Consider the following 18,578-nt stretch of genomic DNA (forward strand, 5'->3'; position numbering starts at 1 on the left):
CCTATCTTCAAAGGAAATTGGTAACACCACCTGCACTACCCAGCTCATGAAATAACCATATAAGGTTGAGTTATCACAATACTATTTAAAATCAGTCTTTACTTCCAAGTGACAAGATCAAGACTGGAATAGTTGCAAAGCCACTGGTGTTTAGTGATTCATTTAAGATTGCTAATTAGACACTGTGGATTCAAAAGAAAAAAAAATCATCTGGCATTTAAATTATTTCAAACTCAAAGCTCCTAAGTCCAAGGACCAAAACCAACATATAATAATCAATTGAGTTCCAATTACTAAAACAGATCTGATTTTAAACTCTGAATAGTATGTGAGGGGAGAATGGTTTTGGCCTTTCAGTGTTCTTATATGCTTATATTACCAGTGACTGTGTGTGTGTGTGTTTGCTAGATTGCAAAAAATGTACCATTCAGAAATTCAACTCTTAGCTTTAGAGGAGTGCAAGGGTTCTGAACTGAATAACAGAAAGAAAGGAAAAACAAAACAAAACAAACCAACCAACCAAACAAACAAAAAACAGAACCCAGCAGCAGCAGCTTAGATAAAAGGATTCTTAGAATAACCATTGAATCTTCCTAAACACAGAGCATAGTACTCCGGTTATTCTCATCGGAAAAATGAGGAAAACAAGCCTTGGACAAGTGAAGTCACCAGTCCAAGGTCATTCAGAGGCAAAATCCAGCGCGAACCAAGGCCCCTGGGATCTCCAAACTTGAGACTTGCAGTGAGTCCGAAGTGCTAGAGTGTCTGCAAGACCCCGACCTGCAGATTCTTCCCGTGGAGTGGCTGCCGGGATGTCAGGGGCGGAGACGTCATCCACCCAGACCCTCTGGCAAGTCTCCAACAGCCGAGCGGGGAGTGTCGCCCACCCCGGGCAAGGCCCGCGTGCGGGGCGGGGGTCTGGAGAGGGCTGACACCTGCAGCCTCTGGGGGCCGCAGCCCGGAGGCCGCTCGCATTTACTTCTGTAACCGGGTCTTCCTGCGGATTGCCCAAACCCCTTCCTGTCGGGGGAGCGGCCGCGAACCCCGCCGCCTCCCTGGCGGGACGGGGACGAGGGGGCGAAGGGGAAGGAAGGACCGCAGGGACCGGAGGGCGGCGGCCCCCCGCCCGCCGGGCTGACAGGCCCCGGGCAGGTCTCGCCCCACGGCCACCCCGGGGCCCCGCTCGCTACGACCCCCGCCTCGGGGTGCGGCGTTCCACCTCGGGAACTCGCCCGCCTCGAGGGGGCGGCTCCGGGGCAGGGGTCCCGGCCAGGGAAGCAAAGGGGAGCGGGCCCGGCCGGTGCGACTCACCCGGCCCGCTGCAGTCAGCGCACAAGTCGCTGCTCCGGAGCCTCTTCGACATGGCTCCCACCTCCACCTGCCGGGAACCAGGGGCCCGGGAACCGCGAAGGCAGCGGCGGCGGCGCTTCCGCTCTAACGGGTCTCCTCAGGAGCGCAGGCGACGGCGCCTCTCCCCTCAGCGCCTCGCAGCCGCGGCGCAGCACGCAAGCGCGGGGAGGTGCTTGTCTGCAGGTCATGTGACCGGAAAGGGCAGGCTTCCTTGTCGCCATCTTGAGTAAGGGCAGGTAGCTGCCCCAGCATCCTCTGTCCTGTTTCTAAATTCTCTTGCATTTGGGCCATCCTTTCTGGAAAAGATTCTCTTCATCTCAGCACTGATTAATACCAGACGAACCAGCAAGATCTTCTGATCAGAACTGTGTATCCACGACCTCCCTGAGTTAAATCAGATTCAATCATTCATTCCTGTAGGCAAGAAATATGTATGTTCCAGGCACTGGAGAAAAGATGGTAAGCAAAGAAGAGAGCATTTTTGGTCCTGATGGAGCTTATGTTCTACTAAGGGTAGCTGTACCAAAACAAAACAAAACAAACAAACAAAAAAAGTAAAATAAGTAAAATTTTCCTTAGGCTACCATTTTAATCTTATTTTTAAAATGTAGATAATGTGTTGTCCACCTGTAGTCCACAATTTGTTTTTGTATGGCCTATCATCTAAGTTTTTTTTTTTTTTTTAATTTAAAAAACAGAAGAAAAAGAAGAAGAGAGCCAGGTGTGATGGTACTTGCCTGTAATCCTAGCAAATCAGGAGAGGCTGAGAGAGGAGGATCACAAGCTAGAGGCCAGCTTGGGCAACTTAGTAAGACCCTGCTTTGGGTGTAGCTAGGTGGTAGAGTGTCCTTGGATTCAAGTCCCAGTAGGAGAGAGAGAGAGGGGTGGGGACAGAGAGAGAGAAAGAATGAGAGTGAACAGCAAAGAAGAATATGCAGCAAAATGTGTATGTAACCAGCAAAACTAAATATTTACTAACTGGCTACAGAAATGGATTAAGTTGTGGGAAAATGTGATATGCCTGCTCCATAATGAGCCTTCAATAAAGAGTAGCTACTACTGTTTTTTTTTAAATTCGTGCTCTTGCAGCTTTTAATATTACTGTTATTTTCTAATTACTACTTTTCTTCATAAACTTGGAATTTAAAAATAAGAATAGCTAGGGTTTAGAGTAATTTACAGGATGGTGTGAGACAAACACAATGAAGTGAAGTTAATCAGAATAAAGGAAAAAAGAGGTGTGACCCTAACAATAATGAATGTTTATTGTTATGTGGTAGATGTAAACATAACTGTGATCTCCATGGAGCAAATGTTGGGTGCCTATTGTGGGCCAGGTATTATTTTGATTTTAGGTACTCTGGTAAGCAAAACAGATGTGGTTGCAGTCTTTGTGGAATTTTCAGAATGAGATAGGAGAAATGTTCAATAAACATGGGATGTTGACGAGAAAAAAGATCAATTTCACAAGACTTCTAAAAGAACAAGACCTGGAACAGGCCTGAGCAGCACTGGTGTTAAGTCCGTCTCTTCATTGTGATAGATGTGTAATGTGGAAATCAATACATAATTCCTACACATCCCAGTATAGCTTCTGGTGTCATCCTGACGCTCTTGCATCCTGCTTTGGTTCAACAACTCATGAATCTTCTGGGCTTCCCTCCATACGTGTGGAGAATGGATTAGGCCAGGATTCTTGAACAGCTGCTGCAGGCATCTGAAAAGCTGCATGCACATAAGCAGAGAAGGCAGAGGGAATGTTTTCAGAATGCATTGAATAACTTTGCCTAGTTACGTGATCTAGTTGTAGACAGGTGGGCAGACAGAGTGACGGGTTCTTCATTGAATTAAGGAGACACATATAGTGCCTGAAGTTGGAACCCAAAGCATGAGCATTCTGTTTATAGGTGGTGCTCAGATCCAGGTATTATATTAGTCCTTTCAATAATAACCCCAAATCTAAATGATTAGCTTAAAAATGACACTCAAAAGCCAGGTACAGTGGTGCATGCCTTTAATTCCAGGGAATGTAGCTCAGTGGTAGAGCATGTCTGGATCCAATCCATAGTGTGTGTGTGAAGGTGGAATAAACCACCACTGTAGGTAGCTTTAAGTCATAACCCAGTTTGGAAATTGGAGAGAACGGTGGTTCTCAACTGGAGGCGATTTTTCTTTCCCAGAGGACTTTTGGCAACATCTGGAGACATGCTTTGGGGAGTGCTATTGGCATTTAGTAGGTAGAAAAGCCAGGGATGCTGCTTCGTATCCTACAAAGGATCTTATAACTTCCACACAAAGATTTATCCAGTTCAAAATGTTCCAAGGTTAGGAAATCCTGTGATAGACTTACACCCTTATAATGCAAACATCTCAAACAACCTCTCTAGGGTTTATAATTCCTTCTCCTAAAATTATCTGGTGTTGCCCACTTGCAAAATGGCTTCTGACCAATCATAGAAGGATCTGCCCTGGTCCAAAAAGGCTGCAAGGGAGTCAGTAGCCACAATGGTTTGGTCCAGGCTCCTGTCGTCACCCCCTGACTGCAGAGCCAATGGAAGAGGCCTAGTTGTGGACTGAACCACCTCAGGTCGCCGGAGCAGGGGGAGAGAGGCTGCTGACGGCGAGATAGAGTTTCTCACGCTGAGATCTTGGGTCAAAGAAGAGAACCACAGCTCTACGCTGTGTGTGTCACTAGGTTTCGTGGTGTGAACTTGGAGGTGGGTGGTACTGGGCGGACCTCGGACCCGTTGCCTGGCCTCGGCCCCTCCCGCCGCCGCGCGCGGTGGTACGGCCTTCGCACTTCCCTGTTTGGGGCAGTTCGACCCGCAGAAGTCGGTTCGGGAGCTGTCAGCGCGGGCGCGAGCGCGGCGGGGCGCGGGGTGGGCGCGGCCGACCCGGTCCCCGACCCGGCCCGCGACCCCCAAACCTCACGCGCCCCACACCCGGCCCGCTAGGCCTCCCAGCCGCCCACCGCGCCCCTTGCCGGATCGCTCGCTCACTCCTTTCGTCCTCTCCGCTAGCCGGCCGCCGGGCGGGCGGCAGAGACCCCGCCGGGACCGAGGCTTCTGGCTGGCGGGCGGCCAGACCCCGGCCGCGGCCTCCTCGCCATGTCCTCGACCAGCGACGCCAGCAGTCACTTCCCCCTGCACCTCCTGGTCTGGAACAACGACTACCGGCAGCTGGAGAAGGAGCTGCGGGGCCAGGTGAGCTGTGGGGCGGAGGGATTTGGGGGGGGTCGTTTGGTCTTCCAGAGCCCATTTCCAACCCGCTGCCTCCAGGACCTCCCATACCCCTTCAGCTCTGCAGTCGTGGGACAGTAATAATAACAGTGATAAGTGTCCAGTGCTTACTGTAACGCCAGGCCAGGCCCCGGGATTTTTGGGTGTCATCCCTTTTAACCTTCCCCAAAACGCTAGGAGGTAGGCACTTTTATTATTTCATTCGATAGAGAAGGAAACTGAGGCTCTCAGAGGTTGCTTGCTTTGCGTGAGGCTACCCCCCCACCCCGCTTCAATTAATACCCATGTCGGGATTTTAACTCAGGTGGCCAGCTCCAGAATGCATCGCCTTTACCATTGCTAAACTCTGTTGCCTCCAAGACAGAACAACACACACACCCTTACCCCACCCACCCTTGTGAAGAAGGGCTTGGTTGGTTTTAGAGTCCAGGCTCTAACTTGCCCTGTGACCTTGGGCAAGGCATTTTCGTTCTGAGGCCCACAGTCATTTATACATAGAATGAGGATGTTGGTAGTGATGTAGGCAAACCCAGTACTTGACAGTATTGATAGTTCTTGGGAGGGGCTCTGGGAATTCGCATTTAACAAGCTCCCCAGAGAGGCTGATACATTTTAAACTTTGAGAATCCCTGGTGTTCGGTCTCCTTAAAATCCCTTCTTGTTCTAAAGTGCTTTCATTCTTTTTTATTTATTGCCATCTATTTACAATTGAGGTTCTCAATTGGAGGTGATTTTGCCCCTGGGGGGACATTTGGGAATGTAAAGAGGCATTTTTGGTTGTAGGTGAGGAGTGGGTGCTACTGGCATCTAGTGGGCAGAGGCTGCCCTACATCCTACAATGCACAAGGCAGCCACCCACAAGAGAGAATTATCTGACTCCAAATGTCAATTGTGTCTTAGTTGAGAAATCTTGCTTTAAAGGATCCCAACAATCCTAGGAGGTTCTGGTGTTTTCAAGTTACAAACCAGCAAATTTAGTAAATAGAATAAAGGATTTGTAATTACTCTTGCAATCTGGTGTTCTTCTTGGTTTCGTTCATTTTATTCAGCAAATTTAAAGACCTAATTTGTGAATGCCTCAAAATTGACCCTATAATTGTCAAGAAATTTTAGAAGAAAAGGAGCATTGGTTCTCTTTTGGCTGGCAGGAATTGAGGAGGATCAACCTTACCGTGTTTGAACAGTTACCGTTAAGTGTGTACTTGCAATCTTCTATATTTAAGTTGATTGAGCATCTACTGGATTTCAAAAGTTGCTCTTTTTTCTTTTAAAAAAACTCCGTCTGGGCGCAGCAGCACATGCCTATAATCTCACCTACTGGGAAGCCTGAAGCAGAAAGATTACAAGTTTGAGGCCATTCTGGATATTTTAGAGAGACTTTGCCTCAAAATAAGAAACAAAAAGGTCTAGGATATAGCTCAGTGGTAGAGCACCTCTGGCTCATTCCCCAGTACCAAAAAATAAAAAATAAAAATAAAAGATAAAGAACTCCAGACAGAACAAAGTTTTGTAACAGTCATTATTCTTAATTAAATGATACAGTAGCTATTTAAGAGTTAAGGAGATATGACACATGTTCCCAGACAAAGTGATTCACCAGTAGGTATCCCAGTATACCTGATGACTTAATACCCTATTACTAGCTGTGGCCCAAAGGTAGTCTGTACCATTTTACTTTTAGCTCTAAGTCTCGCGAGGATCGTTTTAAAAATGACCAGTTCTGATTTTTAAGGGTCTGCTTTTTGCATCTGCACTTTTCAGTATTGTGACTGCCCAACTTATGTAATGCTGAGAGAAAGTACAAAGAAAATCACAGAATTAAAATCCTGTCACAAATAAAAATTCTGTTTCATAAAAAGAGTCATCATTATTAACCACACACTTTCAATTCCAGTTTCTGAAAATAGCAGGCTCTCTACTCTTTGGAGGTGAAGTAAAGTGTAAATTTTTTTAAGACTAAACAAAGTCTTGGTTTATAATCTTTTTTTTTTTTTTTTTTTTTTTAAGTGGTACTGGGGATTGAACCCTGTGGGACTCTACCAATGAACTACACCTCCAACCCTCTTTATTATTATTTTATTGAGGTGGGCTTGCCAAGTTGCCAAGGCTGGGCTCGAATCTGCGATTCTCTTGCTCCAGCCTCCTGAGTAGCTTGGATTCCAGGCATGCGCCATGCTCCTAACTCTGGTTTATTATTTAAAGTGTATCGTAGTTATCTCTTTCCCCTGCAAACTATGATAAAAGTGTCCATTGAAAGTTCTCTGTCTTTTACCTTGAAAAAAAAATTGGACATTCATGATTAAAACTTGGGTATTAAAATCTTGCAGCAGACTTTCCCCAAGTAAACTTTGGGTCCTCAATGCCCTTGACTGTTAAGGAGGTCAGGAAGAATATTCATACTTGCTAATTCTTTGGTTTTGACTCTGTTCTCAGTAATCACTGTGCACTGTTTCATAGTATCCCAGCTTCTTTTGGGGAGTGGACAGTTGACATGTATTCATAAAGCGGTCTCGACTGGGAGAGTTGACTGTCAGTATAATCCAACTTCAGTCTTGAAACTTGGTCATTGAAAGGACAGTCACACAGCCCCTCTCCATGCTTGGTTCAGTGCTCTGCTCTCACCATCTTGAAATCCTTAACTATTTTGAATAAGGGGTGCCTTGCATTTTTGTTTTTGCTGGGCCCTGCAAATTATATAACTGGCTTAGGGTCAAGAAGTTGAATATCAATATCATTAAACTACATTAAAATACATGACAGCAAATATCTTGTTGCTCTCCTTTTTATCTAAAGTCTGTTGATTATGAAACTACCGCCTGCCTCTGTGACCTGGAGGCAATGGGGTTTAATGGCCAGCACGAATGCTGATTAAGTTGTGAGCTGGGCGTGTTACCTTTACTGACTCATTTCATCACCTGTGCAGATGGGGACCCTGAACGCCTACTGCTTTACTAGGTGTTGTGTTGAGGTGTTTTATGTGTAATCTTCTATTTAATTCTCACACCAGCTTTCTGGGTGGGTGCTACTATGATTCCCACCTTACAGACAGGTAACCGAGGTGAAGAGAACTTAGTCACATGCTTAACTGGTATCTGAATTAGGGTTTGAATCCAGAAAGGCAGACTGTCCAAATCCTATATATTTTTTGGTGGGGGAGGGATACTGGGGATTGAACTCAGGGGCACTTGACCACATCCCCAGCCTTGTTTTGTATTTTATTTAGAGACAGAGTCTCACTGAGTTGCTTAGTGCCTCACTTTTGCTGAGGCTGACTTTGAACTTGAGAACCTCCTGCCTCAGCCTCTTGAGCCACAGGGATTACAGGTGTGCGCCACTGTGCTGGGCCAAAATCCTGTATTCTTCACCCCTCTGCTCTTTCAGTAAATCTGGAGAATAAGGAGGATAACGGATTTGAAAGTGCAGGCACATAGTGAATGGGAACAGTACCATTTGGAGTAGCTACCCGTTTTTATTATAATCGTCATTTATAAACCTAGGAATTTAGCTTCTTTTATGTGTGTTCTAATTTTTTTTTTCTGCAAGGAACATGTATTGGTCACATAATTAATCACTTCAGCAATAAGACCTGCTGTTTTTCTTAATGTTTTGTTTGCCAGCAACTTTCTGCCATCTACTTCGTTCCCTCTGTCACACTAGGGAGATGTGAAGCAGGCACTCTGGTAACTGGAAGGGTTTTATTTTGTTTCAGGAACTTCTGCAGCACAGAAAGCGTCAGGTTTATCCAGATGAAGAGGATGAGCACGTTTCAGCCACAACGGCACAGTGTTGCTAGTAGCCGGGTGGATGTCACTTTGCCAACTATGCACTTGTTTCAGGCCTCCAGTGCTTGCCCAACAGAGGCACTTAGCAAAGTGCCTCTTAACCCATCAGCTCTTTAATGTTCAGTGGGGCCTCGGAATTGGTTGCTGAGGTTGAAATTGTTTGCGTTCTGGTTATGTCTTTTAGCTAGAGCATTCTGTTAAACTCCTGTGGCCTTCTTCCCCATGCTGGGGAATACAGGAACATCTATGGGGACAAACGCAGAAGTGAGTTCATGCATCAGACAGTGTAGGGAAAACTCTGGGACCACATAGGGTGGAGGGTGGCAGAGGAGGCCTGACTTTAGACTCCAAATACCCTCCTTGGACGCCAGCAGGCAAAAATATAACATCCAGGCAGGAGGAAGAGAATGTTCCAGGCAGCAGCAATACCTGGAACCCAACAGGGAACCACCTTGAGGCTCTCACTGCAGCCTGTGGCAGGTCAGATGAGGCCACTGGGCACATATTCAAGTCAGTGCCAGTGGTGAACCATCCCAGATGAAGTGCCTAGAGGCATACTCCGCAGAAACTGGCCTGTGGATCCCTTTCCCCGCTGACCTGAGGCGGGAGGTGGGGCTGGGGCTATCTGAGTGTAAAGAGGAGTGAGGGAGGTGACCCTGTTGAGGGAAAGGAAGGCTCCTGAGCTTCTGGCCAGAAGTCCCCAGAGGTGACAGTGAGGAGCCTCGAGATGGCTAGGTAGGGTATGGGCCTGAAGCTGGTGGGAAAGCTGGAAGTGAGGCCATATCTGGCTTTGAAACCTATTCTCAAAACTTTGTCATTTACTGCCAGTGGAGGACAGTGGTGTGGGAAAGAAGGCTTTTGAGCAAGAAAAGTAGATGGGTATCAGTTAGCAAGCAGGAAGGAGATGTGTAGACATCTCACTCCTTGACTTAAACTTTTCAGATGCTCATAGTTAAAAGGGGGTCGGCCGAAGGTACAAAATGAACAACCTAAGCGTTCAGCTTTGAAAGTTAATTCCACTTCAATTCTGAAAGCCTGTGCTCTCTGAACTAAGATCATTAGTTGATGATACTAAGCCCCTCTACGGTGGTGAAATTTGAACAAATCTCTCTTAAGAAGAGAGTGACAGTTAATATGAAACGCCATAGTGTGGGCGTATGCTAATAAGAGCTAACTCTACCTAGTGTGCACTGTAGCGTCAAGCAGGTGCCAGGTTAAGGCCTTTGCTCTCGTAAGAACCGACTCCCATTTTATAAGCTAGCAGACTGAAGCGCAAGAGAAATTAAGCAATTAGGCAAGCAGCAAAACAGTATCTAGATACTAGGTTAATTTTATGTGTTACATATAAACACACTTTTCTTCTAGCATCTTTGTTGAGATACTATTCACTTATCATTACAAGCTACCCTTTTGAAGTGTTCTATTTAGTGATTTTTAGTATGTTCACTGAGTTATGCAATCATAACCACTGTTAATTCTGGAACATTTCCTTCACCTCAAAAGAAGTCTCATTGCCCATTTCTTGCCAGCCTTTTAGCCCCAGGTAACTGCTAATCTTTCTGTCTTTGTAGAGTTGTCCATTTTAGGCATTTTGTATAAATAAAATCAGGTTATATAAGGCCTTTTGTGTCTGGTTTCTTTCCCTTAGCTGATGTGTTTGGGAGGTGGCCTGTATCAGTTCTTCATTCCTTTTTATGACTGAATAATAATCCATTGTATGGATTTTTTTTTTGTTACTTGGCCATTTGATTGTGTCCATTTTTAGTTATTATGAATAATTCTGTTGTGCACATTTCTTTATAAGTTTTTCAATGGTATATGTTTTCATTTCTCTTGTGTATATATGTTGGAAAGGAATTCCTGGATCATATGGTCACTAAGTAGCTGCACTATTTTACATTCCCATCAGCAGGGTTCAAGGGTTCCATTTTCTCTACATCCTTGTCAACACTTATTATTGTCTGTCTTTTAGGTTTTAACCATCCTAGTGGGTGTGAAATTGTTTCTCATTGTGGTTTTTATTTGTATTTCCCTAATGATTTGTGATGTTGAGGATCTTTTCATGTTCTTATTGTCTACTTGTATGTTATTTTCAGAGAAATGTCTATTCAAATTCATTGCTCATTTTTAAATTGAGTTATTTGACTTTTTATTGTTGAATTGTAAGAGCTCTTCATGTATTCTGAATGGTAGACCCTGATCAATATAGGATGTGCAAATATTTCTCCCATTCTGTGGGTTGCCTTTTTGCTTTCTTTGTGTTATCATTTGAAGCATAAAAGTTTTTAATTTGGTGAAGTCCAATTTATCTACATTTTCTTTTGGTACTGATCTGTGCTTTTGGTGTTACAGCTAAGACTTTGCCTAACCTGTGGTCATGAAGGTGTACTGTGTTTTCTTCTGAGAGATTTTAAAAAATCATTTTAACTTTCACATTTGGATTTTAAGATCCATTTTTGAGCCAATTTTCATGTATAACATAAGAAACTTCATTGTTTTGCATATAAATATCCAGTTGTTAAAGCACCATTTATTGAAAGGACTGCTTTTTTCCCCAGTGAATTATTTTGGCACCCTTGTTGAAAATTGATTGACCATAAATATGTGGGTTTATTTTAGGACTCTTAAATTGTACTCCATTGAGAAAATGTCTATCCTTATGCTAGTACCACACTGTCTTTATTGCTGTAACTTTGCATAATAAGTTTTGATCTTGGGAAATTTAAATCCTTGAAATTTGCTTTTCTTTTTATGATGAATATTCTGGGTTCCTTGCATTTCCATATAAATTTTAGGATCAACTTGTTGATTTCTGTAAAAAGCCAACTGGGATTTTGATAGGAATTGCATTGAACTACGCCTAGTTTGGAGAGTATTGCATCTTAATAATAAAGATTTCTGAACCATGAACATAGGGTGCTTTTACATTTGTTTCAGTTGTTCTCAATAATGCTTTATGATATTCAATTTCATTTTTTTCTTTAATTTATTTCTAAGTGTTTTTCTTTTTGATGATATCATAAAGGTATCATAATTATTTTCTTAATTTCGTTCTTGAGTTCATTACTAGTATATAGAAATACAATTGATTTTTGTATGTTGATCTTATATCCTGCAACCTTGCTGAATTCATTTTTTTTTTTTAGTGGATTCTTTTGGATTTTTTTTGTACAAAATTTTGTAATCTATGAATAGAAATACTTCTTTTAAATCTGGATGCTTTTTATTTCTTTTTCTTACCTAATTGCCCTGATTAGACCCTCTAATACAATATTAAATAGAAGTGGTGAATGAGGATATCCTTGTCTTGTTCCTTATTTTAGAGGGAAGCATCCAGTCTTTTATTCCTTCAAGCATGATGTTTTATGTGGGTTTTTATAGGTGCTCTTTGAGGAATCTGCCTTGAGTTGTGCTTTTTTTTTTTTTTATAGGACTGTTGAACTTTGTTAATACTTTTTCTGTCTGTATCTGTTGACAATCATGTTTTTGTTTTATTGACAGACAGGAATATGGTAATAATTATCAGATGTTAAACCAATCTTGCATTTATAAGATAAATGTCCCTTGGTTATAGTGTATGATGGTTAACCTTTTATATGCTTCCTAGAATGTTGTTGAAAAATTTTGCATCTGTGTTCATGAGAGATTGATAAATTTGTCATCAGGATAATACTGGGCTCATATAATAAAGTTGGAAAGTTTCCCTTCCTCTTCTGTATCTTCAAAGAGTTTGTGAATAATTGGTATTAATTTTTAAAATGTTTGATATAATTCAACAGTGAAGTCATGTAGGCCTATTTGTGGGGGGGTGTTGTTGATTTAATCTCATTATAAATATATTTGAATTTTCTATTTCTTGAGTCAGTTTTGCTAGTTCGTGTCTATATAGGATTTTGTTTTTTTTTATCTAAGTTATCAAACTTGTTGGCATACAGTTGTTCATAGTATTCCTTTGTAATCTTTTTTATTTATGTAGAGTTGATAATAATATTCCTTCTTTCATTCCTGTGTTTAGTAAAATGAATGTTCTTTTTTTTTTTTTTTTTTTTTGGTCAATCTAACTCAATATTTGTCAATTTTGTTGATATTTTCAAAGAACCAACTTTGTTGTTTTTTCCTATTGTTTTTCTGTTATTTCTCTAATCTTTATTAACCTGTTGTTTTATTTTAATTAAAAAATTTTTTTAGCAATAATGGAGAATGAACTCAGGCTAGTGCTGTACCAGGGAGCTACATTCTCAGCATCTTCTCTGCCTCCCACTCGTTTTTTTTTTTTTTAACCAGGGATTGAACCCAGGGGCACTTAACCACTTAGCCACATTCTTAGCACTTTTTTATTTTTTATTTTGAGGCAGAATCTCACTAAGTTGCTTAGGGCCACACTAAGTTGCTGAGGCTGGCCTTGAACTTGTTATCTTCCTGCCTCAGCCTTGTGAGTTGCTGGGATTATAGGCCTGCATCATTGTGCCCAGCTTTTTTTTTTTTTTCCTTAAATTCGAGACAGTGGAGACCAGCCTCAAACTTGCAATCTTCCTCCCTTAGCCTCCCAAATATCTGGGTTTACAGGTGCAGATCATGCTCAGCTTCATAACAGTTTTTAAATCACATTGTCACCATAATATATTATGAAATTTCTTCCCTGCCTCTCTCATTTCAAATGAGACAGGCACAGGAGGCTCTGAAGAATTAACCATACAAAGCTCTTTGGCATATTGCATACATTTCTCCCTGTTGACCAAACTAGAACAAAGTTCACAATTTAATTTGGATTTTATTTTGTATATCATATCTTAGAGTTATCCAGGAGTTTGAGTGTTAATTCTTAGTCTGAGTCGTTACTTTCCTTCTGGAATTTGAATTGCAGTACGTACAATTTCTTCTTTCATGTGATAAATATTGTTAAGTCGCTCCTATGTGGCAGGCAGTGCCAAACCTAGCACCTTTCATTTGGATTGAATTTGAATTCTGGTTTATGTAATAGACGTGTAGGAAGGTAATGACTTTGCTAATTATTTCTGTCTTGCTAAACTTCAATTGTGTTCATAGTTCATAAGTTCATAGTCTTATTACTTTTAAGAAAACAATTATTTAATGCAACTTAGAGTGTAGAGTGGCAGAAGCTAAGAAATATAATGCTTGGACTCTACCTTTAGAATTCTCAATCTCTTTGGTGTGATAGACAAGTCATCCCTTAGGAAAAGTTAGAGAATGATGAGACAATGGTATGGAACATGTTCCAGAAGGCATGATGGAACAGTTATTCCCTCTTTTTCCAGGGTTTCACTTTCCACTTACCCATGGTCTACCACACTCTGAAACTATTTAATGGAAAATTCCAGAAATAAACTATTCATATGTTTTATTTTTATTTTTTTCATGTTTTAAATTGCATGCCATTCTGAGTAGCAGAATGAAACCTTACACCATTCCAGTCTGTGATGGTGATGTGAATCATTGCGTTGTTCAGTGTATCCACAATGTATGTGCTACCTGCCCGTTAGTCATTTAATAACCACTTTTGTTACCAGGTCCACTATTGGAGGGGGGTTTATAGTACTTGTGTTCAAGTAACCCTTGCTTTACTTAATAATGGCCCCATAGCACAATGAGAGTATTAATGTTGGCAACTCAGATATACCAAAGAAAAGCTCTAAAGTGCTTCTTGTAAGTCTAGAGGTAAAAATTATTTTTTAAAATTTTGATTTAAATTATTATTTTTTGTGTTGCTGGGGATTGAACCCAGGGCCTTGTGCATGTGAGGCAAGCACTCCACCAACTGAGCTATATCCCCAGCCCTTAATTTTATTTTTAAAATTTGTTCTAATTGGTTATACATGGAAAATTCTTTTTTTTTTTTTTTGTTTTGTGGTGTCAGGGATGAAACCTAAGGCCTTGAACATGCCAGGCAAGTGCTCTACCACTGAACTACACCCCTGCCTGCAAGGGTGAAAATTCTTGATTTTATTGTATATAAATGTATGTATGTAGGAAAAAAAAACATGAGCTGAGTATTGTCCTCGGTTTCGAGTCCACTGGGGTCTTAGAAAATGTCCCCCATCTGCAAGGGGGGCTGTTGTATTTCAGCACCTGGCAGGACACTGAAGTCTGGGATTTGTCTAGCAGGTCCCGTGTTCAGCTAGCAGAATGTTTTCAGCTACTTCTGTTATTCCTCAACAATAGTTCTTTGCTGCACAATAGCCATGATATAATTTTAGCAAAATTGGGAGGTTCAAGAGTTGTTGGGTTGTGGTTATTTACCCATAGTTCCATTTCACCTCCCTTCCGAAGTGGCACGTGGTGTACATCTTTGGAGACTGCAATTAGTGCCTGTACAACAACTAGCATCTCAAATCAAGATAAAGCACATTTCCTAAGAAGTGTTATGGTGTTTCAAAAGGTTTTACATTCCGAAAGTCCCACGGCAGTTCATTGTGTCCTTGGAAGAACTTTTGGAGCCCTGTTTTGCAGGGGGTGCTCAGTCACTGAGACTCACAACAGAGAAGCTGCTGCTTGGCTCTGGAGAGCGGATGTGTTTCTGAAAGGAGGGCCAGTAGCTGAGCAGGAATGAAGAGATGAGGCCAGTCATGTGTGTCTGTCACAGGGAAGAAACCCTCCAGTTGATGGAGCACACATGTGTGTCCACGCACCTCCCTGGTGGATCACCCTCCTCGTCAGGTGCTGCTGGTGTGGTGTGCTACTACAGGGCACTTAGAACTCAGTATACAGTAATGAGAGAGGTGTTTTGGTGCAAATCCAGCAACACAATGTAATTTTATTCTGACCGGAATTATCTTCTGTGCTTTCAGTTTTGATTAAAGTCCTGCACTTCCTGTTCTAGACCTGAATGCTGATGTGCTTCAGAAATCCCCCATGTTCCATGTCATAGGTTGCTTGCATTTCATGAAAGTCCCTAGCCTTTTTTAGGCTTAATCTGAGTTCTGTTAAGAGCTTAGGGTTGGGTTTGATGATCTGAGGCCTATAGTCATTCTTATTTTTTTAAGCACTAAACTTTATAGAGAATGAAACTCATTGCTTAAAAAATTTTTTTTAATTAAAAAGGGAACTAGAACTGTTATCTTTATTTATAGTCCTCAAATTCATATTTCAACTGTGCTCACATGCAAACATACCTTTTTACATATTTCCATCATTATGTATAAATACTATTTTCTGCTTTTTATACTTAATATAGCTCTCATTTTCATATTCTTATATATCCAATTGTGTACTTCACAGAATGTGGAGGCTGTGGATCCCCGAGGTCGAACATTATTACACCTTGCGGTTTCTTTGGGCCATTTGGAATCTGCTCGAGTCTTGCTCCGGCATAAAGCAGATGTGACCAAAGAAAATGGCCAGGGATGGACAGGCAAGTATACTTGTAAAATAATTTAAAGTCACTTATTTCAGTTTCTCTTTCTGAAAAAACTAGTCTCAATCATGATTTTCCTTTGAGTCAGCTGTATCTCTTGGGAGAGATGGGGGAATGGGAGCAGATGAGAGTCAGAGCATGCTGGTTGGCTGGTCTGTAGCACAGAGTCACTCAGGATAGAGGGCGACTCCTCTTCCAGTGACAACCCTCATGCAAATCTTTCCCACTGTACATGAGTGTGGAGGCCAGTTTTACTCTTGCAGTATGGTGGGGAAAAAGCAAAAAGAAATTGCTAGAAATAGGCATTTTGGTAAAAATCCTGTCATTTCAGTGTTTGCAAGCTCTCTTACTATTAGTCAGAGTAGTTTTCTGTTAACTGAGCAAAAATACTTGTAAGTGCAAGTCCTCTTGCCAGCTCTACACGTAACCACAGTTAGAGCTAGCTTTCGGGAAACTGTCAGGACTTCAGAACCAGTGTCAAGAACTTGGGAAGCGAAAAGTAGGAGAGGTTTGACCAGCAGTCTAAGGGTGCTCCGTCTGCTTCTCTTTTCTTTAGTGATGAGCTAGCCATCAGAAGTCATGGTCATATCTCTGTTGGACTGCAGCCTCACTCCCTCTTTGAGGCAAATATTGGTCTTTGAGTCATATTGATACTCTGTCGGTGGGCTTTGGGATTTGTCAGAAAGTATGAGGATACTCAGTGATTAAATTTCACTCTCGTTTCCCAGTTTTACATGAGGCTGTGAGCACTGGTGACCCTGAGATGGTGTATACAGTTCTTCAACATCGAGACTACCACAACACGTCCATGGCCCTTGAGGGAGTTCCTGAGCTGCTACATAAAATTCTTGAGGTATCCATAAAACCAGCCATGCCAAACATGGTGCTCCATGCTGGTGCAATCGTGGGACACAGTTTGACATTCTTACGTGCCTTCCTGAAGAGTTTCATGAATAGTGAATATGATATTTTGACTGCCTGTCCACCTTGTTGAAGTGTGGGAGCTTCTAGGTCATGGGGATCACCTTTTTTAAGTGCTATTTTAAAATTATAGCCTAAGGAAAATGGACGTCAGACACAATTTGTTTAGGTGCTTGTTTTCTTAAAAGCAGCAGCACCCTGTGCAGAGGTGAGCGTCAGTTACCATGCAGGCGTTTTCAGGCTTGCTAAGGCCTGGAGGTCTGTGTGCCACTTCTCTTTGCCACCCTGGTCACTTCTAGACATTAGTATTTTGCAGCCTCTAATCTATTGCCTCAATTGATTTACAGTTAGTGACTTTTGAGACGTTTATCTGTCTTATGAATCAAAGTATTAAAGGTCTCTGACTCTCAGGTCTATCTTAAAAAATGTTCCTTCTGGGCTCCTGGGTTGTTCTGGATGACGGTTGCCATTCTTCAGATAATATTTGTTATTTGAAAGAACCATCTTATCAGTCAACCATGTGCTATATTCCCAGGGTAGTAGGAGGCAAGAAAGGAGCAGTGGGTTCAGTTGTCAACATTGTTTATTTTCAACTTAAGCACAGAGTCGAGTTCTCTCAAACATCTCCTAAGATGTCTGCTAGTTAAATCAGCACATTTCTTGAGAAAATTAATAGCTCCATTGAAAAAAGGAAAAACTTTGTTATAAGACAGTCATTGTTCACTATTTAAGCTCTCTCTAAACATTTTTTTCATTGATGTGTAAGCCAAGTCATGACCAAGATATTCATTCTCCATGTACTACAAAGAAACTTCCCATAAAGTATGTAATAGTTGTATGCATTGTTTTAAAAACAGATGGTTCTTGAGGAGTGTGCAGGGGTCATGTGGATTTATTTTTATCTAATGTACTGCAGGAGGAACTAAAAGCATCATTTGCTCATTTGACAAAGACAGAAAGTGACTTACTTAACTTGGGATCTTCCTTCATTTAAGAAATTCACTGTAAAGGATTTTCTGTTTTCACCTGTGTTGACTCGTGGCAGGGGACTGCACGTAGTTACAGTCTCTGCTTGAGGTTACAGAGCCCACAAATGCCTCGTGTACTTAGCGGCATCAGAGGCTGCAGTTGACCAGTCCTTTAACAGTGTCTCCTTAATAACACGTGCTATCCTTGCTTATCCGCTCTTGGAGATCATCTTTGCCCATCATTGGGGTCCTGGCTGGTTTTACCATTCCAGGGTAGATTCCTGGCCTTCCTGCCCTGTGTGTCTGTAAAAACTACAGCAAAACCTGGACTTGTGAGGCACAAATAAACAAAATACTTGGAATCCCTTGTATTTTTCTGCTTGAATGATAACTGTTGGATTTCCTAAGTAGCTCTTTAAGAACCTTCTGCAAAAATTGGTGGTAGATAAGAAAAGACCCCTAATGTGACTGCTTTGATGGTGTGAAACTTCAAAAAGCCGAATTCTAAAAGTTTAGGAGAAAATTGGGGCAAAATCTTCTGTTACCTGGAGGGAACATCTACTTCCCATGGAAGTGATGTCTAGCAGTTCTTAAGCCCATCTTTCCAGGCTCATCTTTCTATAATTCTTGGGAACCTGACTGAACCCCCCAAATCAGATTTGACTTTTAATCTCTTCCAACCCCATTGCTGTTAACATTCTTAACTGTATATATATATTTTATATCAAGGTAAAATATAATGGCTTGAATGTAAAATTTCAGTGGGTTTGTACTTCATTTCTTCTTAGTTTCTCCATTCCCTCTGAATTTTTAAAAAAGCCATATTAACCCTTGCGCTGTTTGTGTTTAGTGAATAGTGCCAAATGTCATCTATTTGAACCTTTGTCTGTCCTTCAGGCTCCAGATTTCTATGTGCAGATGAAATGGGAATTCACCAGCTGGGGTG

The 18,578-nt window shown here is 41.9% G+C and overlaps 2 protein-coding genes across 14 annotated transcripts in view; one reads left to right on the plus strand and one right to left on the minus strand.

Moving 5' to 3' along the window:
• The window catches only part of Git2 (GIT ArfGAP 2), a 47,075-nt gene extending 45,598 nt beyond the window's left edge, over positions 1–1,477 (minus strand). For all 12 annotated transcript variants that reach the window (XR_007109777.1, XM_047560708.1, XM_047560704.1 and 9 more), the window contains exon 1: positions 1,312–1,477. Coding sequence is in view for 11 of the 12 variants with exons in the window: in XM_047560708.1 (XP_047416664.1) it covers positions 1,312–1,363 (52 nt within the window). In the remaining variant the exon portion in view is untranslated. The remainder of the gene's footprint in view (positions 1–1,311) is intronic.
• A 2,599-nt stretch (positions 1,478–4,076) lies between these two features.
• Ankrd13a (ankyrin repeat domain 13A) overlaps positions 4,077–18,578 on the plus strand; it is a 33,822-nt gene continuing 19,320 nt past the window's right edge. The window contains exons 1-4 of one of the 2 annotated variants that reach the window (XM_047561874.1): positions 4,077–4,553; positions 15,608–15,740; positions 16,472–16,596; positions 18,530–18,575. In XM_047561874.1, the coding sequence (XP_047417830.1) occupies positions 4,458–4,553; positions 15,608–15,740; positions 16,472–16,596; positions 18,530–18,575 (400 nt within the window). In that variant the 5' untranslated portion in view covers positions 4,077–4,457. The remainder of the gene's footprint in view (positions 4,554–15,607; positions 15,741–16,471; positions 16,597–18,529; positions 18,576–18,578) is intronic. The other variant, XM_047561875.1, reaches the window with a different exon arrangement.

This window comes from Sciurus carolinensis, chromosome 8, assembly GCF_902686445.1.
Source record: "Sciurus carolinensis chromosome 8, mSciCar1.2, whole genome shotgun sequence".
Classification (NCBI taxonomy): domain Eukaryota; kingdom Metazoa; phylum Chordata; class Mammalia; order Rodentia; family Sciuridae; genus Sciurus; species Sciurus carolinensis.